The sequence below is a fragment of the Anthonomus grandis genome, chromosome 5 (assembly GCF_022605725.1).
Source record: "Anthonomus grandis grandis chromosome 5, icAntGran1.3, whole genome shotgun sequence".
NCBI classification, from domain to species: domain Eukaryota; kingdom Metazoa; phylum Arthropoda; class Insecta; order Coleoptera; family Curculionidae; genus Anthonomus; species Anthonomus grandis.
The window spans coordinates 27,225,072-27,243,119 of NC_065550.1; the positions used below are offsets into that span (position 1 = coordinate 27,225,072).

General features: G+C 30.7%; 3 protein-coding genes across 4 annotated transcripts in view; 1 reads left to right on the forward strand and 2 right to left on the reverse strand.

The window, feature by feature from the left end:
* Positions 1-4,271, reverse strand: LOC126735831 (glycosaminoglycan xylosylkinase homolog). The gene is made up of 4 exons (XM_050439907.1): positions 3,762-4,271; positions 539-963; positions 288-488; positions 1-227 (listed from the first exon to the last, which is right to left on the reverse strand). The coding sequence occupies exons 1-4, from the start codon at positions 4,182-4,184 to the stop codon at positions 41-43; spliced, it is 1,236 nt and encodes a 411-aa protein (XP_050295864.1). The 5' UTR covers positions 4,185-4,271; the 3' UTR covers positions 1-40.
* LOC126735832 (deoxyribonuclease TATDN1) lies at positions 3,926-9,982 on the forward strand. Of its 2 annotated transcripts, none has more exons than XM_050439909.1 (6): positions 3,926-4,024; positions 4,474-4,653; positions 8,896-9,088; positions 9,142-9,336; positions 9,590-9,802; positions 9,863-9,982. In XM_050439909.1, exons 2-6 carry the CDS (start codon positions 4,500-4,502, stop codon positions 9,960-9,962), a joined length of 855 nt encoding a protein of 284 aa, XP_050295866.1. In that variant the 5' UTR covers positions 3,926-4,024; positions 4,474-4,499; the 3' UTR covers positions 9,963-9,982. The 2 variants fall into 2 exon arrangements, with proteins under 2 accessions (XP_050295866.1, XP_050295865.1); XM_050439908.1 differs by lacking the exon at positions 3,926-4,024 and adding an exon at positions 4,304-4,408.
* Positions 9,973-18,048, reverse strand: part of LOC126735830 (transmembrane protein 214) — a 26,109-nt gene continuing 18,033 nt past the window's right edge. The window contains exons 6-8 of the mRNA XM_050439906.1: positions 17,031-17,393; positions 10,937-11,055; positions 9,973-10,488 (exon numbers count right to left, since the gene is read on the reverse strand). Coding sequence (XP_050295863.1) covers positions 10,368-10,488; positions 10,937-11,055; positions 17,031-17,393 — 603 coding nt within the window. The 3' untranslated portion in view covers positions 9,973-10,367. The remainder of the gene's footprint in view (positions 10,489-10,936; positions 11,056-17,030; positions 17,394-18,048) is intronic.

Genomic DNA, 18,048 nt, shown 5'->3' on the forward strand with positions numbered 1-18,048 from the left:
AAAATATATATCGTTTTTAATACACACATAGAAAAAACTACTATCTGACCTTATTATTCTTTTTATTACAATATTCTACAGTGGCAAAGACTAAGAGAAGTCTTTTTTCTATAGCTTGAAGATGTAATTCTGTCAAAACATCCTGAACATCTGGCATCAGTCTCATATACTTTGTAAGATTTCCACCTGAAAGGTTTTGCAGGGATTTCCATGTTTTTTTCCTGAGCCTGAATGGAAATATTGAATTATAATTTAAAAATATACTAGTCATTCTTTTAAGCACTTACATACAACATTGGTAAAGGGGTGCCAAAATATCAAGGTGCTGGACAAAAGGGTTTCCTAATCCTTTTCCATTATCTATCCACACAACAGTGTCTTCAAACGTTTCATAATGGTGTCGATCTCCATTTTGTATTAAAAAATCAAAAATAGCCGTGTCAATTAAATCTAGAATTCGGCGTTTTTGTAGTTTTGTTTTCACCATTCTAAAATCGCCATTTATAATGACAAAAGTCTTAACTTATTCGATACTTACTTGCAATAATCCAGATCAGATTCCCACTGAGCTCTTTTAGTTTTCTTATACGTCCTTTGCCAAGGTGACCTATAATTACTAAAACTCTTCTTCACATTAAATATCACAGCACCAGTTAAAAAATTATGTTCATCCTCGCATATTGGATCCTCTTTTCTACAGTAAAAGCATTTACCATATATACAAGTCCTATTATTTCTCAAAAAAGTGGTGTTCAACAGCCTCTTTGTTGCTACCGGCAAGATATCATATTTTAAGGAAATAGTTCTTTGTACACTAATGGGCGTGAGCGGTTTATTTAGCAGTATCGAGAGGTAGAAAGCTACAATTTCAGCACCATATCTGTCTTTACCAGAATAGACTGGTCCTTCGATAACTTTTTCTTTTTCGTACCATTTTGGTTTGAATACACACAGTTGTCCACCCTATAAAATAATTATATAAAAAACAAAATAAAATAAACTTTATTGTATGACATAAAATAAGAATACCGTACAAAGGGGGAAAGTACCGCTACGCGTATTTTAATAACCACCGTGCTTAAATATCTAAACCTAAAACTAAGACTGCTAATATTCCTACCTACATATTTATTCATACATATGTATATATTCAGTAAAATATATATGTGTCACAATAAATTATTTGATATATTGCTCTCCCTTATATAGTCCTTAACTTTATGCTTAAAAGTAGTGTGACTTACTTCCTTAAAACTCACCGGCAAGATATTATAAGTATAGATCCCTGTGTAGGCAAAACAAGATTTAAAAAATTCAGTGCGATGCCGAGGAATAGAAAAAATATTTTTATGGCGAATATCTACTGAATGGGCGTCTCCACGGCCCATCAAAAACTCCGACAAATGGGCAGGCTCTTTGAGATTTTTTACTTTATATACTAGACTGCTAGAATTTGCAAATCTTCTCTCTGCCATATTTAAAGTATAAATTTCTGAAATCTGCTGACTAACATGATCCCTGCGTGAAAGATCTTTAGTAAACCGCACACATGAATTTTGTATTTTTTGAATTTTATATTTGTTAATTTCAGTTAGGAAAGGACCGTATACAATATTAAGGTAGGCAGGTATACTAAGTACTAGGCTTTCAGTAAGAATTTTTTTACTAATTAGGGGTAAGACATTTTTGAATTCATACAGAATTTTGAGTTTGTGATATGATTTTTGACAAACATGAGTTACATGAGCATCAAATTGCAACCTGCAATCCATGTGTAAACCAAGGTTTTTTACTTGATTAGTCCAATTAATTTCAGAATCATTAATTTTAAGTAAAAATTGAAAAAATTAAAAAACAATATAGCCTGTGTTTTTTTAGAATTAATAAATAAGGAGTTTTGACTAGCCCAAAGAGAGATACCCTCCAAGTCATCATTAATGAAGGTTAAAGCAGTGGACAACTCATTAGCCAGGGTTGAACTATAGATTTGTAAATTGTCTGCATACATATGGTATTTAGAGTGTTTTATGTGTTGAATCAAATCTGATGTAAAAAGTGTAAATAAAAGTGGCCCCAGGATAGAGCCCTGAGGCACACCCCTGCCCACAACCCTCCAGCTTGAGATGCTCACTGCTCCCTCAGCATCTGTAATTCTTCCTGCCTGTTCCCTATTTCCCAGATAGCTGCCAAACCATCCATTAGCCTTTAGGTTATAATGATTTAATTTAGCTACTAAAAGATCAGTGTTTAACATATCAAAAGCTTTGGTCATGTCAATGAGCACTGTTGGGCAACAGTGACCATTATCAAAGGAGCTTGCGATATCACTAGTTATTTCCAACAAGGCCGTGGCACAACTGTGGTTAGCCCTAAATCCTGACTGTTATTTAGCTATTATACATTTAGGAAGAAGATAATCTAGTATTTGGGTTTTTACAATTTTTTCCATTATTTTGGATGGAGTTGGCAGTATACTAATTGGCCGTAATTCACCCACAGAAGTTGGGCTGGATACTTTAGGAACAGGCATTATGAGAGCCCTTTTCCAGATATCAGGAACAATGCCAGCCATGAAAGACGAGTTTATAATATATTTTTAATTTAAAAACATATCTTTCAACCCTTTGCCAACATTTTTAAGTCAATAACTTCTAAGGATTTCTAGCAATTTTCAGGGAACAGACCCTGATATAAATAATCACTAAATATTTTATACCAAGGGAAATAAAGAGAATGAACACACCTTTAAACATCCTTTTGAGAATTTAATCAGGGACCTGCACTTTTACTTGCATCAATAATGCTTAAATGCAATATCAGTAGGACTTGTAACAACTTCAGAGAGTAAATAAAGTTATAATTAATATCAGTATTGCAGTTAAATAAGGCATTTTGGCTGCCAATATCTACCAAAGAAAGATGCTTAGCGAAAAGCTCAGCAATAGGAAAACCAGAGTAGAATCTGCATTTTTTAAATTGTAATAAAAAGTCACAAGTGAAGTTAAATATTTAGACTTATTACAAGGCAGTCAGTTCAAAGGAGGGCATCAGGACTAACAAGACTGTTACATTTGATTGTAAAGGGTAAATCAAGATTTGAAAAGCAGAGAGAGAGAATTGACCCGATCAAAAATCAACCTGATAAAGCAAATGAAACACAGCTAAATTGAAACTAAATCTTTGCTAAACAATATGTTACTATTATAATTTTAAATTTAAAGAATTTATAAGTTCATATAAATATGTATTAAAGGCAATATTTCAATATACCAACATATACTATAAGCAATTTAAGTAATAATACATAGGATATTTCTGATGTGACGAATAAAAGAGGGCAAGATGATGTACACTTTAAAGGTCACATTGATTTAATGTAGAGGTAATATAAAATTATATTTATACCACTGTGAGTGTGTGTTTAGGGTTAAAGGTTACACAAGACAACCATTGACAGTAGATAAAACTAAAGATTTAGGTGTAATCTTTGATTCTCAGTTAATGAGCTAATAGTGAGCAACACCACTGAGTTTAACCAATCATTTTGCCTGAAACAATTTAAGATATGGAGATTTTTTAGGGAAACAAGTTATTATGATTATATGATATGTGTTTAGACTAAAAGAAAGATATTCCATTAATTTACTAGAAACTCAGGGAAATATTAATAATAATTCAATATACTAAGTTAGTAATTAAATAATTCAAGTCAATGTAAGTTGTGAAGTAGATTTTATGGTATCTCTATAATGAATACTTACAGTTAAAGTTAATAGTAGTTTTAATTGTGTGCCCCTTGTATCTAAATCAGCCTTAGTAATTCTGGCATGTTTCAATGCATACATAATACTACCAATACTAGGACTAGTGATATTGGTAAGTTGGTTAACCGAAGGCCACAGGTTGGCCTCGTCCCACAGTTCTTTTAAATTCAACTTGGATATCTCCACATTTTCAGCACTTTTAACTGCCTCTAGGAACATAGCTGCCTTAGTATCCTCGTGTTCATTTATATGGTACTTAGGTAAGTGTTTAAGTTCTTCAAAAATGAGCATGTCGATTTTGTTTTCGTACTTGTGGCCATCATCGGTGACCGGCAAGAGTTTCAGCAAATAGTTTAGGATGAAAAAGAACAAAGCTACCACTAAGCAGGTAACGAGCTTTACCGGTTTTTTAGGGAACATTTATAAGGTTTTCTTTTTGCATTTTTACCAAAATGTTTGTTTACATTTTTTTTTGTTTCGCGATCTGTTTTGGTTTTCTAACCTCAAATTTAATGTGCTGTTCCTATTTTCCCGAAAATCAAATTTCTAATGCCGCACCTGTACTCAATTTTGACAGATGTAAGTGAGGTTAGGTAAGAATTTAAAAAAAAATGTAAACATGGCCAGGATTCAAAGATTTATCGGTAAAATATTTACTAATTCATATTACAAATTGTTTATAACAAAAAGGATTGAATTGTTTTATTAGATATTGGTGCTAATCTTACGGATTCTATGTACCAGGGCATTTACAATGGCTCCAAAAAACATGAACCTGATCTTACCCATGTCCTAAAAAGGAGCTGGAAGTCTGGTTTGGAAAAGATAATTATAACTGGGGGAAGCTTAAAAGAAAGCAAAGAAGCTATTGAGCTCGCCAAGACAGATGGTAGGTAAGCAACTTGAGACTTTAGGTGTCTCAACCCTCTTAATAACACCCCCTTTAGGTATAGCACTCTAACACTTTTTAAACTAATTTCAGGTCAATAAAGCATTAAAAAACTGTTGGGGTATACATTTTATTACATTAAAAAGGAATGATAGCATACACCTAGGAAAACAAAATCCTTAATTATCTTCTATAAGTCACTATAACTTAGTACTAAGGCAGGTGTAAAAGAAAATTACTCTATGTATCTGTCTATATGAATATAACATCCATGTATAAGCAGTAACTTATTAACAACAAAAATCACTTATATGATACAAAAAAAAAATATTATACACATAATATACAATATGAGAGCTGCATCTACAACAGTGACACTAATATTATACATTTTTGTGTAAAAAACCGTTTAATCTGAACAGTTTTTATGGCTTTGGATATTTCTAATTACAGTTGGAAGTATATTCATTACTTTTGGCACTATATAAGTTGCAAATGTTTGACTTGCTGTAGTATGTTAAAGTAATTTCTTTTTTGTTTTATGAGTTTGATTTAAAACTATTTTAAGTTGAGGATTTTTATAGTAAAACATGACTGTAGAATGTAAATAAAGTAACATTTAAAATGGAGTTGTCACAATATAAACATTCATTGGGTTTAACTCTATCCTTCCTAAATATATGATCCCCAATACGAAATTTTGCATTACACTTGGTGCATGAAGAGTATGATCATCTAATGCACCCCAACCAAGAATATAAATAATAATAAGTGAATAAGCAGCATAAACAGTTAAAATGACAGTAGAGCATAACTAAAAAGATAATAAAAAAGGTCCCAAATATCTATCCAAAATAATTAAAAGCCTCAATATTGTTATTAAAAGTTATAATATATATTTTCCTGAAGTCTTAGCTTTGTTGAGCAATACATAAAAAAAATGTATGGCACTCTTTATTGAGCAAAAAAACTATTAAAATATCATTATTGAAATTAATATTTTTATAGCATTAAAGCTAATAGAGGTAACTAAGCAATTTTCATGGCAGTTCCAATATTATTCAGACTTAAAAAAATATAAAATCATTTATTGTCTTAATATTATTTGCATATAAGTCAATCAGAGATGTACCTAACTAATTTTTTATTCTCTTACCCATTTACTGCTCAGCACCAAAGCCAATAAGAATACAAATCACAAACTTATGTAGACAATTACTCAAATCACTGTTAGACTAATTATTTTGATCAGGGGATATTTTTCACTTAAAATGTCTGTTGAGATAATTTTATCAATCAATCAATATATGCTTTATTGTCATAAAAGTAAATTTGTTGACAAAGCTGTAAAAAAGAAAAACATATACACAAACATGTAAAAAGGTTATTTAGCATGCTATGGTCCATCATCCTAAAGGCATTCTGCTTCCATGAATATGGTTTACCTATACTGGTAAAACCAACATCCCCATTCTTCAGAAATACTCCTCCAAGACTCTGAACCAAAACATACAAAGCTAATGTAATGTCAAGAGTATAAATATGTATAACACAAACAGATATTATTCACTCTCGAAATATACAATTTTATTAAATATAAAACTGTAAAAAAAAAAATGAAATACAGAAATAAATTAGGCGAAATGAGGTGTAAAAAATATAAAGAATATACCTAAAGTCCTGCAAGAAAAAGGTAAAAATGAATAAAATCTATCCGACAAAAATTCAGTTATTTCATAATAGCCCATTGCAACTAAGAGCTCTGTAACACATTTTCTAAAAAGTTTCCAGCTACCTATACCTTTCAAATCTGCAGGAAGATGATTAAAGAGTTTTTTACCATCAAATATAAAAGTTCTTTTGATCAGTGAACTTGTAGGCATAGGCAAGAGCACATCATTAGCTCGTCGACTGCTATATTCATGCCTATTAGTTGTGTTCACATTTCTAAATTTCTTATGAACGAGGCAAACAGATTCCAATATAAATGAGGCGGGAAAGGTTAGGATTTTATGAGTGATAAATAGCTGTTTGCAAGACTCTATCATACTCACATTAGACAGATGTCGGATCGCTATCTTTTGCAAAACAAAAACACTATTAAATAATTAATGTGTGCACGCACCCCAGAAACACAAACCATACCTTAAATGAGACTCAATTAAAGAAAAATAAACATTTCTCGCCATGTCAAAATCAACCTCTCCTGCAACTACTTTAAGAGCATAACAATTTGCTGATATTTTTCTACAAAATTGTGTGATATGGCCCTCTCGGAATTTGTTTATTATCAATAAATAAACCTAAAAATTTATTTTCGTTGTTTAGAATGTGATTCTCCAAAAACACATTATTTAAATTGCATTTAAAATTCATAACACTAGTTTTTGAAATATTTAAACACAGTTTGTTGGAATCACACCATTTCTTAATTTCAACAATATCTCTGTTAACTGTGGTATTTAGATTCATCGCACTCGTATCATGCCATAAAATGAATTATTTGTTGAATCATCCGCAAACTGAATGAATTTTCCTCAGATCCTAAGATTGGCCATGTCATTAATATAAATGAGGAATAGAAGTGGCCCAAAAACTGAATCCTGAGGAACACCATGAGTCACAAGCTGCTCCCTTGAAAGGGCACCATCCACAGAAACACTCTGCATTCTAGTATGCAAATAAGACCCAAACCACTGAAGAGCCAGACCTCTGAATCCATACCGCTCAAGCTTCCACAGCAGTATTTCATGACTAACACAGTCAAATGCTTTGGTCAAGTCACAAAACACTGCTGCAGCAATATCACCACTGTTCAAGCTCAAAAATAAGGACTCAAAGAATGAAAAGATTGCATCTGATGTTCCCTTGGCACTTTGAAACCCAAATTGCTCCGATCTTATGATTTGCTTTTCAGCTAAATATGACATAAGTCGCTTTTTAACCAATTTCTCGATGATTTTTGAGAGGGTGGAAAGCAATGCTATTGGTTTGTAAGAAGAGGGTGATTCTGAAGCTCCCCCCTTAAACAAAGGCATGATTCTGGCTACTTTAAGACAATTGGGTAATTGGCCATTATTGAAAGAATAATTAATTGCAGATACAAGTACCTCCAGTGCCGAATCAGGTAAATTGAAAAATAACCGTACATTAAGTTCATCATAGCCAGACGTATTTTTCTTCTTTAGAGTAGTTATTTAACCCAACTAAAACAGTAGGCAAAAAGAAGAAAGAATCTGGTCCAGCCCTATACTCAAAAAACTGTTCATAGTTGGAAAAACCCTGAATTTGAGTTACTATGTTACTACCTATGGTACAGTAGAAGTTATTCAGCCTATCAGGTTCAACATTTACCTTTACAATATTGCCCCGTTTACCTCTTAGTTCATTTAATATCTTCCAAGCCTCCCCCTGAACATTATTTGAATTACCTAAGCGACTTTTAAAGTATTTTTGCTTTGTAGTCTTAATTGTTAGTCTGTACAGTGCTCTATATTTGTTAAAATAGTTAATAAAAGCAATGTTATTTATATAAAATTTCCGAATATAGTGCAGTGATCTAAGATTTCTAGCAGACACCTTAAGACCCTTGGTAATCCAATTTTTTTTTGTTTTCGTTTTTAAGGTTTTTATCGGAAAACATTTATTAAAATGTTTGACAAATAATTGCATGAAATGACTCTAAAGGGCTTGCACTAGACAAAACGCGCTGCCAATCCTCTGATCTACCCAGTTGCAAGAAGCTACTATAGTTTTTTTTGCTATAAATTCTATCGCATCCAAGATTATAAGGAATAAAATATTTTTTTACTAGTCCTGGAGGAACCAAACCCTGTAAAAGTTACTGTATTTATAAATGTATTTTTTTTATACTTGATAATAACATTCTTCTTGAAAATCTAAAAGGACAACATCCACATAATACCAGGTACAAGAAGAACCTTAAAACAGATTAAAATTTGGTTTATAAATTTTACATTTGCGAACTGATAAGTGATGTTTGGTATCTTGGATGTCTGGAATAAACTTCCAATAAACTTTAAGCAAAAATCTGATAAAGAGATAAAAAGGGATCTAAAACTGTACCTGCAAATAAATGCTTTTTATTCTATTCAAGAATTATGACCAATTTAAATGTAACTCTAATATTCTTTGATATCCAATTGATAGAGGAACAAATAATTCTTTTCATAAATCACTGCTAATATAATTTTTGTCTCCCATTCAAGCTCACTCTTTTAGATAGATTATATGCAACAGTGGGTTGTCATCCGACTAGATGCAATGAGTTTGAACAAGAGGAAAATACACCAGAAAATTACCTTCAAAGTTTGAAAACTTTGATTGCAGAAAATGAACATAAAGTTGTAGCTCTGGGAGAATGCGGTTTGGACTATGACAGACTCCATTTTTGTGAAAAGGAAACTCAGAAAAAGTAAAATCCCATAAAACTACAGCAACATTATTTAATAATTTAATTAATTTTAGGTATTTCGAGCTCCAACTGAAGCTTAACGAAGAACTTAACTTGCCCCTTTTTTTGCATTGTCGAAATGCCGCTAGTGACTTGTACGATATTCTTTCCAATTATAAGTTTAAAGGGGTGGTACATTCGTTTGATGGGAACTTAGAGGAAGCCAAGAAATTTATTGATTTAGGGTATTTTATTGGATTAAATGGATGGTGGGTAAACACAGTAAATAATATAAAAATTTCGCAGAATTCGAATAGAATATTCTTGTCACTTAATTTTAATAATTACAGAGGGAAAAAAGATTCAGTTTTTATCACCCTATTAATTTTTTTCTTAAGGCATATACAGGGTGAGTTATTCTAACATGAGAAACATTAAACTCTTTAATTTTAATTTACAATGTTCTAACTTTATGCAGAAAATATAGTATTAGTAAAGGGTCTTCTTAAAGTACCGTTTCAGTTCATTAAAAACCCAAGAAAATCTGGACACAGTAAAAAATTTGCCTATCGAAAAACTTATGATAGAAACTGACTGTCCTTGGTGTGAAGTAAGACCAACCCACCCTGGATACAAGTTTATCCTCGAAGAAAACAAGAAATTTCCCTCTGTGAAAAAGGAAAAATGGCAGCCTGACCATATGGTGAAGAGTAGAAATGAACCTACGAATATTAGGTAAGATTTTACTTAATATTCCCGTAATAAGTCTGTTTCCTAAATCACGAACTATTTTAGGCAAGTCTTGGATATAATTTCGGCACTTAAACAAGAACCCAGCGACAGTTTGAGTGAAAAAATCTTCCAAAACACCATGGATGTATTTTTTAAGAAATAAAACGCGTTAGTAGTAAAAAATTGTTTTATTTCAATAATCAACATACTTTTCCTCCTAACAATACCTCGTTTAAAATAAATTATGTATAATTTTTTATATAATAAAAAAAAGTATAATCGTTGACACAATATGCACACTCAATAAGATCATAATATGCTCAAATTAAAATAACAAACCAAGTCATGAATATGTCAGAAATCTAGTGTTGATATTGAGGCACCAAATTTCGTTATTTTAGTCCTGTACCACATTGCTTTGCTATTTTAATGTTGAGTATTTAGGCTGGGTACACACAAAGCCCCCATTGCTTTATATCAATAAAAGTGTGTGTACCAAACCCAAACTCTCGATGGAATAAAGGAGAGAATGTAACAAAAAAAAAACAGCCTAAAGGTAATTTTGGAGTTATTTGATGCTTGTCTGCACTTTTTGGTACACCCAATGGTAGTACTCGATGGCTTTTTCTGAGGTTGTATTGTATGCAGTCACCACCACCCTCTGGATGTTTTCAGGAGAAAGTTCTCCACTAAAAATAATTATTAAAATCACGTAAATTCTGTACAAAAGAACCACGGAAAAAATTATTAAATTCAGGTATTTTGAGACCACTCAGCAGAACAGAACTAAAAACAATTATTATCATTACACAAATGGCCTGATAAATATTATGATTATTTTTATATGTAATAAGTACTCTGTAATAATTATTTTAAAAAAATGTTTACTCAGTAATCCTCTGCAGATAAATAACAAATTAAGTTGCTTAATGTATCAATTTAACTGCTAATACAAGCAGATATTGTTTATATATGTTTTAATTGGAAGTGGCTAGATAATTCGGGGAATCAACTTAAAAATATTCAATTTAAATGAACAGTTGCATAAAATAATCATATCATTATCATTTATTTGCAATTTTTTAAATATAATTCGGTTTATTTGCCTAAGGTGAAGGTTTGAATTTAAATACTTACACAAAGACTTCCTTTTGGAGATAATTGACTCCTGACTGGTAGTAGTGAATGCTCTTGGCAAAGGCATCATTAAAAATCACTTGGGTATTGTCAATTAAGCCTGGAGCATAGTTATCAATCTGGAAAATACATCAAATTAGACACAATAAATAAAGGGTTTCTTTTGAAATAAGCTAAATGTAAACGATTGAGAAACTTCCTTTTGCATGTATTACTGTTTTTAATATATAGACTTTTGTGATCATTATGTTAAAAATAAAGAAAAGGTTTACAGTTAAATTAGACCTACATTATATAAACAAGAGCTTTAAAATAACAATACATTTACTACTATTTATTATTATTACATAATAGATAAATATTTCAAAATGCAATAGTTGCATGTTCTAAATGAGGTCTTACTAGTGTTTTATACAGTAGAATAAGTGTGTCAAATTCTTTAAAAAAAATTAAGTTGCATATAATGATTTCATGACCTCTATGCCTAGAAATAAGCTGACTGTGCTTACTAAATTTTAATTTGTTTAGAAAAGGCTCTCAAAGTTGTTAATCATCATTTCTAAAAAAAATATTTTGTGTAATTGTAAAAATAGAATAAGTTTGCTCAACATGCCTCCTTTACAATCTGTTTTTGAAAGTTGTATAGACATTGGTAAAGTAATAAAATATAATTTTCGAACTTTTTCGCTCGAGTTGGATAAGTATCTCCAACCTTAATCAAGGGTAAACACTTTAGGAGATTTTTCCGAAAACTTGTGCTTGAAAATTAAAAAAAAGATAACAACTTTATCAATGCTTACCACTTAAATATATATAAAGGCTCAAAAATATATAGTAAAGGCATGTTGAGCAAAATTTCTGAATATTTATTTTTATTTTCTATTAAGAAGTCCATAGTGAATGATAAAAAAGCCATATGTTGTATGGCTATAGAAAGAGAAAGGATTATTCAATAAGATTGTGAGAGCATACATAAAAAATCTATATAATCCTACATAATATTTATTAATCATTTTTATGACTTTTTCTTGTACCTACTTTCACCACCTAAAGCAGTGTTAATTTGCCACAGCATTCAATTTAAAAAATGAATTATATTTGATACTGTTATATAAAATCCAATAGGCAATCAACATTGTCATCATCTTGTATGCGATTGAAATGACTTTTGTACAAGCATTAGTTGCATCTAATGTTTAGATCAATTTATGTCCTTATAATAATTCAACAGAGTTTAATCAGGTTAGATCTTTGGGAAACTAGGTTACAAGCCAAATACATAAATTTATTTTGAATTTCTTAATTATATGTTGCAGAGACACACAAAAACTGTTTGTAGCACAAAAAAAAATTTAAGATCAATAAAAAAAAAATAGATTTTTAAGAGAGTCATTAATAAGATGAATAAATCTTTACAATTTATGCAATGCCAATTTTTTTTTCCAAACAAAGAACCTTTGGTACCACAAACGGTTCATAGATATGACACAAGAACCTTGTTGTTTGAATGTTAATTATCTTGCACATCAACTGACACTCACTGAGGAAGGACCATATTATATGTGTATTAAACTCATAAAAAATAGTAAAAACTCTAACATGTTTAAGAAGATTTAAAAATTAAGTAAAAGACCTTTTAATTTACTCAGAGCCATACACAATTAATGATTATTTTTCTGAAAATGGCAATTTAATAAAGTGAAAATGGCACTTGATTGGGCATAGATATATTATTGTATATTGTAATTAGGTTAAGAATTGTGAAATGATTAGGTAAAGAGGGAGATTGTAACAATTTTTTTCTTCAGCTATGTAGTTTTTACCACCACTTCATTTGTGAAAGTATGTTTATAAGTGGTTTATTCACCTTATATTATGTATGAATACAATTTTGAAATAAAGCTGATTATTACTATTATTATGTACTTGCTTTATGAAGAAAAATTTCAAAAAATTAAAAGTTCTAAAGTATTTTCTCTTGCAAATCTCAATTTATGTTGTTATGCCATAACATAATGATATTCATCCTCAGTTTTCAGAGTTCTAAAAATAAGTTACAAAGTAGATAAGAAATATATGGGTTGTGACTTATTGCACCACATTTAGAATTACTAAAAATTAATAATAATAATAATAATAATAAATCGTCTTTATTTAACAAACCCTGCAAATTAAAGTATTTGCCTAAACAGGCGAAGATTAGCTAAAAGCTACTCTTTATCTCTTAACCTATCCAGTTTAAAAAAAATATATAAATAAATAAACTAAAATTATAATATAATATAATATATATAATATAATACTACTTTAAAGTAAAACATATGTTCCATCAGCTAAGTAACAATTAAATAAATTAACCGAGAACAACCAATCATTGCTGTTTCAAGAATAGATCTTTATAGAATCTTTGATAAAAATAAATGGTAAAATGAAAATTTGGCCTGAAACGATTAAATAGAATGACAGCTTGATAGGTGAAAGAACGTTCAAACATTGATGTAGTATGACGTGGCATTGAAAGTATATTATACCTTATATTACGACTATGAACCTCAGTTCTGTAAATCATCTTTTCACACAAAGACACAGGTGTGCGTGTTTTAAATAGGCGATATAAAAATACTAATAAGTACAACTTAAATATATTCACAATTTTTAGCCATTTAAGTTGTAGTATAGCTTGTGACACATGGTCGTATTTCCTAAGATTATTAATAAAACGACAACATGTGTTTTGAATACGCTGCAAGCGATTTTGCGTTATTCTATCTAGACATGGGTAATACACAATTATACAATAATTAATGATAGACATAACCAAGGATTCAGAAAGCTTTTTTCTTGTTTTGTAATTTAAAATACTTTTATTTACATAAAGCATTCGCAAGCGTAAATAACATATTGCAGTGATCCCTAAATCTGAGAGATGTGTCAACAATGAGACCCAAAATTTTTACGTGATTTGAAAAAGCGAGAGTTATATTATTAAGTGTATTTTCTATGTTATGCCGTTGATTGCGACCCGCAAACAATAGAACTTTAGTTTTAATAGGGTTAATCTGCAAATTATGTTCACTGGAGAAATTCATTATCTGCTCCAAACGTCCGAGTTTAAGGCTACGTTAGGTAGATCAGAGGTATACATTAGGAACAAAAGTGGCCCCAATATAGATCCCTGCGGTATCCCGGAAACTATTATTTTTGATTCAGAATATTCATTTTGTACCCGTACTCGCTGCGACCGTCTCCATAAATACGATTTAAAAAACGATAAGACGTATAGTCATCACAACCAAAATAAGACAACTTGGCAACGAGCAAGTCATGATCAATCACAGCCAACTTTTTGTCTAAGGCTGTAATGATATTATCTGTAATATTTAGAAAAGCACTAGTAGTGCTATGACATTTTCTAAATTCGGATTGTTGAGCTGGCAGAATATTAGTCTCACAAAGGTGATCCATTAGTTCCGTAAGTACTATTCTTTCCAAGATTTTAGAGACAAGAGGCAAGAGACTTATGGGCCATAAGTCTTGAACATTTTTGGGATTAGGAACTTTGGAAACTGGGCAGACTATAGATTCGCGCCATGGTCTAGGAAAATAACCAGTTTCCAGGCAAGTGTTTACAATGTGAGTAATATGATTAATAGGATGTGGCAAGCACAGACGCAACATATGAAGAGAATTTCCAGCTGCATTGGATTTAATATCATCAATGACTTTACAATCAGTAATCTGGTCCACCAGGGCAAAATGAAAGGTGTGATCTCTGCGCAAAACTTATGGTTTTGCTAATAGTTAATTTTGTTAAGACAAGCATTTGACTTATTGAAAATGCTTATGAAATAGTCATTAATTGTATTGGGCTGACCTAGCTCAATTGGTAGTTCCGATTCTGTTTTTGTTTTAATATTTAAGTTACCTAAACCTTTCCAAAGTCCCTTACCAGATTTGACAGCTTCCAACTGGTGTAGATATGCCGCTTTTTCACGCCTGATGGACGCAAGGGCAAAATTACGTCTATCCCTGTAAAGACTCCAATTTTCAGGTGTCTTACATTTTTTATATTTCGTAAGTGCTCTATCCCTTTCATTAAGAATTAATTTTAAGTTATTAAGTGAGTCTTTCCAGAACAAATACATTGTTGCTCAATATATTCCCAATCATCCATTGCATTTTAAAGCCCCCAAGGATGAACATCTTTATGTTTGAAACATATAGGGCATAGTAATGCATTTATGAGTGGAGAGAGACTATGTTTCGTTAATTTATCTCTAAAACATCGGTGGTTCTTTTATTATTTAAAAAAATAGTTATTTTTTCCAGCCCTGGCACTCTAGGACAAAAGTATCTGATCTTTTGTAAAGTTAGCTTTAGAAAATTCTTGATTCTCTGTTTTACTTGTTTTTATAGATTATTGCTGGATTTTTATAATAAAAATTAATAATTGAAAAAACTTTCTCTCCAAAGCTGAATGTTATTTTTAATTCAATGTATATATAAAATGGTTCTATGGAGTTAAATTATGCTGAGGTAAACTTGGAAAATGATTACACAAATTTTATATTTTAAAGCAGAGTTTAACTAAAGATTGTATTATCAGAGTATATAGATCACTGATTGAATTTATTTTTTTTATGTATGGCTTAAGTGCCTGAGGTGCTGCGACAATCCAACCTCTAGTAATTTCCCAAAAAAGAGTTTTAAAAATTGCATTATTTAAAGACAAATCAAGTTACAATATATTTCTAGCAGCAAAAATCTTAATAATCTAATAATACATACATAATACTAATAATATTAATACATATGCAACATGATGAACATGAATGAATTCGTGATATTCCAAACCATTAATTTTGCAGGGATTCAAAAAAGCTTCCTATTCACAGCTCTCAGAATATATAATGCACTTCCTTTACATTTAGAAAATACGAATTTTACTGGGATACAAAATTCTTTGTATGTTTGGTTATTAAATTTTAATAAAAATATTTTAGAAATTATAAAGTATTATATTATATAAGGCTTTTGCTAATTATATCGTTATTAATTACTGGCTAACTTAGGTTGATTTATTTTAATTAAAAATCAATGAATATGTGCACAAACAAATTCTATGAATTTTTGCGTGCATGCTTAAAATAGCATGTTTAAAATAAATATTCTTTTATTAAAGTATTGTATTTTTTATGGGTATTACTTCAATTATTAATAATGATATTTTTAGCAGTAAATTGTGCAAAATATTATTATAACAAGAAAAGTCTATTAGGTCTAATTTAGTAAGTTTTATAGAAGCAAAACAAAATTTCATTAGTAATTTGGGTTTTATTAAAAATTAGAAAGTGCTTTGGTATTTTTTCTTTAAGACAAAAGTTAACCTATGCTTTTGTTAATAACATCAAGAATAGTTTATTTTTTGCATTATTCATTTAATTGGGCAGAACTTGTACTAAAGAAATTTGTACCAAAATTTTGTTTTACTCAATATTCTTAAAAGTAAGGATCTAGTATAGCAACTTTTCTGAAAATTGCATTTAAAATGTGTGTTATTTTACCTAGAGCAAATTACAAGTTAAAAACTGTCTCTTTTCCAGAAAATATAAAAAATTCCCATCAAAAAAATATGGAAAATTATTTTGATATTTATACTCTTTTATTGTAACTGGAATTATAAACCAACCTAACCCATCTGACATCCAATCCAACCTTACTATAAAAGTATCAAAAACAATTTTTCAACAATTTATGTTACTGTTGTAAATGTACTCATTAATGTAAAATGTCATATATTATGAACATTTCCTCACACTTAGTACCAAAACTAGACCCTATAATTTCAAGTGTGGTTATCAGAAAAGTTGGGGTGGGTTTATAATTCCAGATACAATAAAAATGAATTTTTTGTTTTTTTTGGAAGAAAAATCCATAAAGTTCGGAATAAATAAAGCCTTTCATAATTTTAGGTGCATTTTACAGAAAACTTGCTAAAAGGCCTTCTTAAAATCTTTATTTATCTTTCAATTATAAATTAAAATTGTGCATTGAATTTCATGTTTTTTATTAATTTAAATAGGCAAAAACTTACCGAAGCCACAACTATAGGATATTTCTCATCAACAAATCCGGCAAAAGCTTCTCGGGCATTATCATGAATATTAACCCCAATTTGCAATAAATCTCCGGCCAGAGCCCCATAAGGCTTCATAAACTCCTTGGCCTGACCATAATAAGGCTTGGGCACATTTTTAGCTAATTTACCATCCAGCCAAAGACCTGCCTCGCCAACTTTCCTGGCAATTCTGAACATGTACAAGTCAGCCCTGGGTTTGCTGAGCCTGTAGAAGGGTTCAGTTAACACCAGGATGAAAGCAAGTAAAAAGAGGGTTGAAAGGAACTTTCCGAAAACTCCGCTGCTTTTCTTCTGCTCCTTTTTCTGTTCCTTGGCTTTCTAAAAATAAATAAAGACATCCATTATAGCCGAATTCTGTGTGTTAATTACTTTGGTAATTAGGGGAGCGATTGTAGGCGAACGTTGACCTATTAAATTGTTAATTTTTTTGTTACTTTACCTGCTGTTGTTTCCTTTCTTTCTTGGCGGCCATTTTAATGTATTTAAGTGTGAAAAAATAGATGGAAAAAAAAATGTGAAGGGACGCTAGGGAAAAATCGATTTTCGGTCGGCGCCAGAGGTTAACAAAACGTTAAAGTTTCCGTACGGGATGCCAAGGTGTTTTGACAAGCGCATGCGCATATTTGACTTTTCAAATTGCGCGCGCAAATACCTTTTGACTACGACAGGAACGGACTTAAAATTTCTCAATTTTTTCAACGAACAGTTTACTTTGTTTTAATAAAAATTGTTCAAATTCAAAATTATTTATTGCTTTTTAGTATAGTACTAGAATTAAGATTAAGTTAAAATAGTTAGAGCTAAGTAAAATAAAAAGTAAAAGACACACCACTTAACACTAACTACACCAGCAGACACAGACTTATCAAACTGTGTATATAATGAAAAAATAAACCTGCTAGCAATATGGACAGCTGAAGCCAAACAGATTAAGCTTATCTGAATGAGTTATGTATATAACCCACTGAATAAA

Bases quoted from the DNA above. Each gene is read 5' to 3' on its own strand.
- LOC126735832 (XM_050439908.1), top strand. From the start codon at position 4,384: ATGGCCAGGATTCAAAGATTTATCG. The intron at 4,409-4,473 runs GTAAAATATTTA...TTGTTTTATTAG, and splicing joins CAGGATTCAAAGATTTATCG to ATATTGGTGCTAATCTTACG. The intron at 4,654-8,895 runs GTAGGTAAGCAA...TCACTCTTTTAG, and splicing joins TGAGCTCGCCAAGACAGATG to ATAGATTATATGCAACAGTG.
- LOC126735831 (XM_050439907.1), bottom strand. From the start codon at position 4,184: ATGTTCCCTAAAAAACCGGTAAAGCTCGTTACCTGCTTAGTGGTAGCT. The intron at 964-3,761 runs GTAAGTATTCAT...ATTATTTTATAG, and splicing joins AACTACTATTAACTTTAACT to GGTGGACAACTGTGTGTATT. The intron at 228-287 runs GTAAGTGCTTAA...ATTTCCATTCAG, and splicing joins CCCCTTTACCAATGTTGTAT to GCTCAGGAAAAAAACATGGA.